Source organism: Trypanosoma equiperdum, assembly GCF_001457755.1.
Source record: "Trypanosoma equiperdum strain OVI genome assembly, contig: ctg_213, whole genome shotgun sequence".
Lineage (NCBI taxonomy): Eukaryota > Euglenozoa > Kinetoplastea > Trypanosomatida > Trypanosomatidae > Trypanosoma > Trypanosoma equiperdum.
This window is the reverse complement of record NW_027124103.1, coordinates 24,413-32,282: the sequence shown is the minus strand read 5'-3', so window position 1 is coordinate 32,282 and position 7,870 is coordinate 24,413. Positions and strand designations below refer to the sequence as shown.

The following is a 7,870-nucleotide window of genomic DNA, read 5'->3' as shown; positions in this document are numbered from 1 at the left end:
TATATATATATATATATATGTGTGTGCGTATGTGTGTTTCTTGTTTTTTGTAGCTTTGGACGGTGTTGTACATTTTCCGGATCTTTTTTTCTTTTTTCTTTTTGTTTTGTCCCCTCCCCTCCAAAAAAAAAGAAAAATCGTGTTGGTGAATTACCATGGTTTCTAAAGAGGAGAATGCGAACATCAAAAAGGGGGAGGAAAGCGACGCATATTTGCAGGAGCGTGGGATAAATAATATTATCGAGAACCTTTTGCACGATATCACAAAATGTAGACCGGATGATCACTTGGAGTTTATGAAAGAGTGGTTGGCGACTCGAGAAACTGGAAAAAAAGAATTTTCTGATGGGAATGAAGCGAAGCAGATGATCGAATCACCACTTGAACGCGAGGCGACAGTTGGGGAAACGAGTGAATTCATTTCGGAAACAGTTCCCGAATTTGCCTTTTTCCAACCCGTGAAGAAACCATCAACGGTGTCGTGGGCGCTGGGTGCACGCGGTGTTGACAGCAGTCGTGCATTATTTACCTCCTCCAGAAAATCTCCGCAACCAATCGACTCGGTTAACACCACATCATCATCTTCAGGCAGCTCGGCACTTCAAAACAATTTAAGTGTTGCTGCTCAAGGCGTTTCAATGTGGGTCCCTTCCGCTGCTCCTCTTAAGGCATCGCCAGCAATTCCATCCAATCCATTACCTTTATCACCCACAACATCAGAAGGGCTCGTGAGTTGTGGAGAGCTGCCGTCGTCAGTGAAAAAAATAATAGAAGGAGTGCGGGGACTGTCGCCAGCCGACCACACAGCAGTAATAGCGTTTATTGACGGTTTGGCTAACAGAGCAGCAACCACACGATTAGGAAGGAGAAAGTTGTCAAATACGCGGGGATCATTCGGGGTTAATTTCAACGTTGATAGTTGTGGTCCCACCATGAGCGAGGGAGCCGTGCCACCATGTATTAGTTTGTTAGTGGATGATGACGGTAATGTGGGAGGGGAACGTAAACTCTCTTCGGTTCAATTACAACAATTAGTTGGCGATGCCTTAACAACAAGCATGATTGCAACTGGGGAAATATTCATGGAGGAGGAAAGAGCGGGTCAGTTGTCGGCCTCCACCACCCAAGGGGCGAGCACATTAGGAAGGAGGGTGAAAAAAGGAAGTAACTTGCAATTGGCACGTTTTACCGATTGTTTTTCCATGAGTGATCAGATTCTTCCTGGTTCGAACGGCGGCGTCGGCAGCGGCTCGGGTCCCAATGACGGAGCAACGGATTTGTCGCAAATGTTTTCGAGTGTTGATGAGTTTGCTGCCGTTCCAGTTAGTTTTATTCAACAATATATGCAACACAGTCGGCTCTCCTCAACCGTTAGTAGGGTTGATAGCGAGTACTCTTCGGGGGCGACCGTCAGCAGTGAGGATGAGGTAAGTGTGTTGCGTAAAGCTTTTCGGGCATGTAAGCGCTTCTCCGACTATAGCGAAACAGAAATAGAGGTACTCGCTCGTAATGCGCAAAGGTTGGAACTGCTTGCTGGTCACACATGTAACTTCAAGGACTCCATTTTCTACGTGCATAGTGGTTTGCTCCGCGTAGAGAACAATGAAGGTGTTCTTCGTGAACTTCCGGCAGGAACCTTCCTTGATGCTCAATCCTGCGAGCAGCTTAATGATGCTAGGGAGCCGCTCGAGGTGCGTGCAGTATCTGATGCACTAGTTTTGATGTTGAAGGACGAGGCATTGGGAACCATTCAGGAGAACGAAAAAAAACTGAAAAAACGGATGTTCGTAAGATGCCTGCAGAAGTCACCGCTTTTTGCAACAGTCCCGCTGAAACTTCTGAAAAACATAGCCAATTATATGCATGTGCGAACGGTGGTCCAGGGAAAGGTATTGTTACGGAAAGGAGAGCATGTGGATTGGCTTTCAGTAGTTATCAGTGGCACGGTTAGTAGAGTAGTAGCCGGTGGCAATGGGAATCATGAAGTATTGCCGCAGAATAAGCAGAAAGGTGGCCCATCATCCTGTGCTGCTCCGTACATTTTACCACCCGAATCCCAGAGCGGATTTGAGTTTGGTGAGCTTGAACTTCTGTTTAACTCGCCGATGCTTACGGATGTTGTTGCAACGACACCGGTAACTCTGGCACGAGTTTGCACAGCATTTGTACACTCACTGCTACCCCACCAAATAATCAACGATATGAAATACGCTGTTGCTACCAATCCATCAGCTGGACCTCTTTTGACCATAGCACCGGATGCAGTTCGCCACTCAGTTAAGATGTTTATGGAGCATTACTGTCAGTCAAAACGGTTGGGTGGAAGCCGACTGCGCAAAAGAATTAGTGTTAGCTCAACCGGGACAAATTCTACAAGAGGATTTGCAGATAGCGTCAGATGTGGAGTACTCGCATCCGGAGCCAAAGCGAGTGGCGGAGCAAACAATCTCAAAGTGAGTTCGGCGGGAGAGATTGTGTATGCTGGAAAATGTAATTATTACCGCTTTCCTATAGCTGCTCTTGGGTTGGGGAACACAGTAGTGGTTGCCGTTGTATCGGATGGTACAATTATCCGCTGGAATGATAGCGCCGAGCGCATCACGGGGTTTTCGAGGCAGCAAGTGCTTGGGCACAGCGTCTTCTCTTCACTCACTACCGATTCTGCCCGGCGCTCCATGCGTGAGCAGTTGAAACTCGTGCGAAACGTTGCTGGGAACTGGAACCAGTACGTCAGTGCGGGTCTTTCTTCTCCACAAGTGTATCGTTTTCGTCAGGCGTCTGGAACACACTCCGTTGGGTTACTTTTGAGTGTTATTCCTTCTTCTGCGGGGTCCAATGAAGATGTTTTGTTACTTGTCGGGCGTGAAGCGGATAACAATGCCATGACAAGTTACGTTGAGGATACCACCCGGTGGTTGAATGACGTTCTGCGGCCGCAGCTGTCGGCGTTCCGTAAACGTGTGTGTGAATATGAAGAAAGGAAGTGGAATATTACTTTGGAGGAAGGCGCAAAGCTTCATGGCTATGTGGAGGCGTGTAACCAACTTATGGACCGTTACATGCGCCTTGCTAACCTAAACAAACATTCAGTAGATGCTCTGTGGAAACCGGTGCGGATGCAAAATGTGTTACGACAGTTTCTGCAGGAGGTGACACCTCATGTACAGCGGGCTGGGAACAAGCTTACCACAGACGTTGTGGCAGGGCCCAAGGGCGAGGTATTTCTTCATGTGGAATACGTGCTGGATGTACTGCGTGGAATGGTACTTGATGCTAACAAGAATAGACCCAACTATCATATGCATATCGTTGTTGAGGCTGTTTTGCCCACCACTATGCATCAGGATAGTACAACAATGCCCTGCCAGGGTGAAAAGTCCACTTCCTGTGACTTGGCATTTCACTCCGTCTTGGATCAATCGCGAGTGAGTCTCGACACACCCCACTGCACAACATCGCAAATAACCGCGAGTGAAGACAGCATTCGACAACGCTCTGCTCACTCTCCCCGGCAATTAAGTAAATGGCCCTCATATATGCAGCTTATTCGGTTTATATTTACGATTAGCGAAAGTGAGTCCGGCCTTTCGATGGCGAATGATAACACCAGTGGTGGGGCAGCTACCACCCCAAGTGGTGAAGTCCCGCGTAGCAGCAAAATTCATCATAGTTTTTATGCAGGAAAGGAATGTGGAGACCTTGTTGCTGCGATGGGAGGTGAGGTTTTTTCCGAGCAACGTGGAATGAACGGTTCGGGTCATTGTGTTACGGTAGAACTACCGCTATTACCGACGCCTTGGGAAGAGGAGGACGACGAAGATGAGGCACCTACATCTTCTACTACAGGACCGCCATTTGCTGTTATTCTTGCTGACAAGAATGAGAAGGAGCGCAACAGTGTCTGTAAATTGTTGTGGGCACGTCGGCACCCTGTTTTTTCTGTATCGTCATTGTCGGAAGTGATGATGAGGATTGAAAGCCCGGACATTGGTCTTCTCATTATAGATCCGTGTCATTTAGATATGACAGAGGGGGAAAGCAAGACATTTGCCAAAGCTCCCTACCCATTCAACATGGAACATGGGGGAAATCATTTCGTTGTCCTTATTTACACCGAAGACTTCGACGACTGGAGGGTGCAAAAAATGAAGAAGTGCAGTCACGTGATTGAGTTGCCCAAGCCAGCAACTACTTCACTGCTTCACTCCACTTTGTATGAAGCGGAGCGTATGGTTATTCGTGTGCGAGAGTACGAGGAGCGTGTGGCTCAAATGAGGTCTGCCTTTCGTGAGTTCCAAGCTGAGAGGTATGAAATGGGTAAAGTATTGGGCAGAGGATCGTATGGTGAGGTTTATGAAGTCGTTGATCGACTCACAGGTGGAAAGTTAGCCGTAAAGCGCATGACTCTTAGCGATGGTTTATTGGCTGCAGATGTTGCTGAGGAATTTCTGTCTGTGACATCTATGCGGCATAAAAACATGATTCATTACTTCTATTGTGAGCAAGAGAGTGAGACAGTGCTGCGGTTATATATGGAGTTGGCATCTGGTGGGACTCTTAAAGATAAGATCCGTCAACATGGTGGACCGCTTCCGCTCCCAACTGTTGTGCAATACCTTGAGGATCTTTGTGACGGACTCGCTTATATCCACTCCAATTTGTTCGTGCATGGGGATATTAAAACTGCGAATGCGCTAGTTGATCAATATGGTCGTGTTAAAATTGGTGATTTTGGTACCGCAAAGCGGCTCAAACGAAAATCGGAAAAACTTTACAAATTTGTCGGAACCCCGCGTTTTATGGCACCCGAGCTCATTAACGCGGACGCCACACAGGGACATGGCTACGATCAAAAGGGAGATATTTGGTCACTTGGATGTGTTGCTTTGGAGTTAGCGACGGGGAAACCACCATTTTGGCATATTGAAGAGGCACAAGGTATAGGTATATTCAACTTCCTGATTAATTTGAAGGAAACACCAGATTTGTCGATAATCGAACATAGCGATCCTGACTTTTATGCATTTGTGAGGAGGTGCCTCCATGTTGATCCCAAGGAGCGACCAACAGCGCAGGAGTTATTGACAAGTAATCTCTTTCAGCGTGCGGGGACGAGTGTGAGGGATATGAGGTTGGCGCAGCAAATACAAGCTGCAACGAAGTTACATGAATATGCGGCGCTTAAGGAAGACAATAGTGACGATGAGAATGACGATGACGATGACGATGAAGATGATGATGATGACGATATGTTCGTGGAGTGTGATTTTCCGTTAGTGTTCTCTGGAGTTGGCACATTTCCAAATGGCGACCAAAATGTTGCGACGAGTAACCGTGGCAATATTGATAACGAAAAGAAAGGAACTGCAAAATTGAGTGGGTGAAATGGACGATATCGTATGACTTGGTGTACATAAATAAAAATTATATATATATATATATATATGCGTGTGTGTGTTTGTGTCGTTTCTGTCTTTAGGGGTCCCGCAATGAACGAGGGAAATTTTAGCAACATGTCCTCATGTTTTTTTTTATTATTTGACTCTGATAATTGTGAAAAGATGCAACCGCGGAAGCGGCGCAACTTGTGCTTTACTTTTTTTAATTCTCCCCTCCTTTGTCTTTCCTCAATTTTTTTTGTTTATTTATTTAATAACTTATTTACTTGTTTGGGCTTTTATGCAGGGCAATGGTGGAGCAAACATTGAATAAAAAGTAATTGTTAATTAGTCAAATGAGGCACGCGTATGTACATTTGTGTTTTTATATATTATGAAGGAGTAATATGTTGCTTAGAGAGAAAAAAAAAGAGAGAGAGAGAGAGAGGCCTCTTACATGCAGGTTCCAAGCAAATTAAAAAGATTTTCCACATATGAAAAAAGAAAAAAGAAAAAAGAAAGAAAGGAAAAAACTTCGCAGTTATGCGTAGGTGGTATAATTTATTTACGTGAGTGCGTGGGGAAAGCGGAGGGGGGGGAAGGGAAAATAATAAAAAGAATGAAGTTTTTTTTTTAGCTTTTGTCTTTTTTCCCCCGTTATCGTTTAGTTATTTACGGGATTGAGCGATTACATTTTCCTAGTTGCGCTCGCTTACACAAATAAATGAAGGGATGTAAAACAAAACAAAACAAAAAAGGAAAAATAATAACAAAAAAATAGAATAGTAGAGGAAGTCAAACATGTGGTGGATGGTTATGCGGTGTCTTTTTGTTTTTAATTTTTACCTACACGGTGGTTATTATAAGTTTTTTCGTTTGCTTTGTTGAACCCCATGTGAAATGATCGCAACATGCGGGCGTAATATATAAATACATAAATATAAATAAAAAATAGATGAAAAAAAATGGTTTTGGAGTGTTTGCGTTTATATATAAAATGCGGATATCATATTGTCCGGAAACACAGAACTTTCTTTTATATATATATCTTTGTTTTTGTAAAGAAAAAAAATTGTATGGGAGCTAAAAGGAAAAGGTTGACCCCGTGAGATCGCGTTATTTTAAACATAAATGAGCGAAACCGGAATGAAAGAAACATGTGTAACAATAAATTATAATGAGCGGAGCTGAACACATCCAAAAGTCCTTTTTTTTAAAAAAAAGGGAGGGAAGAAGAGTAAATAAATAAAATTATTTATTTATATATAAAAATGTAAACATGTAAATAGATAGGAATAAAAGAGCGAAAAGGGAAGAATTAAGAGAAGACAGAACAGAACACATTTCGGGTTGTATATATTTTTTAGACGTGAGTTTCGCACCTTTGAAAGGTATTTTTAAATAGGAAATTGCTTTGTTTGTTTGTTTGTATGTTTTTTTCTTTTTTTTAATACCCCCCTTTGAAAGAAACATAAAGATATATTTATATATATATATATATATATATATACATGAAGAAGGAGAAGTTATATAGGTGAAAAATGTTATGAATTTATGTGCGGATATTTGGAAGAAAAAAAAAAGAAAGAGCTGGGAACGAGCGAAAGCAATGCCCCAAACGGTAACTTATAAAAGAAAGAAGATGATTAACAACAAAAGAAAAAAACTGTAAGGGGGGGGGTAAAGGCGAAATAGAAAGGAAAAAGGAAAGGTGAAGAGAGGGGGGGGAAGTTATAATATCATTTTTTTTTTTTGAAAAAAATTAAAACTGAAAAAGCATTAAGAAAAAAAAATCCTCTTTACGCACAGAGCGTACGTTTCTTTCCCTTTTTTTTATAAGAAAAAAAACTTATTTCCTCATTCCTTTTTTTTTTCTCTCTTCCGTTTCGTTTCACTGCCTTCTGTTTTCTGGGCTGAGGATTTGTAGTTGATTGCGACATGTAAATGAATATACATAACATACGCATACTAATGTAAATGTACGAATTTTAAAAAAATTATAATTTATCATTATTACATAACTAAGCACATGCTTAAATAAGAAATTTACGGGAGAAGAGTAATAAATGATGAGTTGATGAACCTCAAAAGAAAAATCAAATAAAATAAAGGGGCAGCGGTACGGTGATGTTTTTGCTAAATGCACTTATAAATAAAAATTTATATTCTTATTTACACTCATGTTTCCAGTTTTAGGCACTTATTTATGAACCTATGTATTTTTTGTTAGGTTTATTCATTCACTTATCGAGTTACTAATTTCATTTTCATCATGATCATGACAATAACGGTTTTTAGGTGAATTTTTAAGATTATTTTTGTCGTTGCATATTTCGTTTGGATTTTTTTTTTTACCGTTTTCCACTTTTTTCGCTTGTTTGTTTGTTGCTGTTCCTTTCGACTTTCTTACATTTGAGCAATTCATTAGAAAAAAAAAGGAAAATGGATCACTGTGGATTGCCAACCAGTGGGATGGGATTGCTACATAACTT

General features: G+C 42.0%; 1 protein-coding gene across 1 annotated transcript; it reads left to right on the top strand.

The window, feature by feature from the left end:
* Positions 1-155: 155 nt before the first annotated feature.
* Positions 156-5,384, top strand: TEOVI_000068400 (protein kinase, putative; the record flags this gene model as incomplete). The annotated part of the gene is made up of 1 exon (XM_067224055.1): positions 156-5,384. One exon carries the CDS (start codon positions 156-158, stop codon positions 5,382-5,384), a length of 5,229 nt encoding a protein of 1,742 aa, XP_067080156.1.
* Between the last annotated feature and the right edge of the window lie 2,486 nt (positions 5,385-7,870).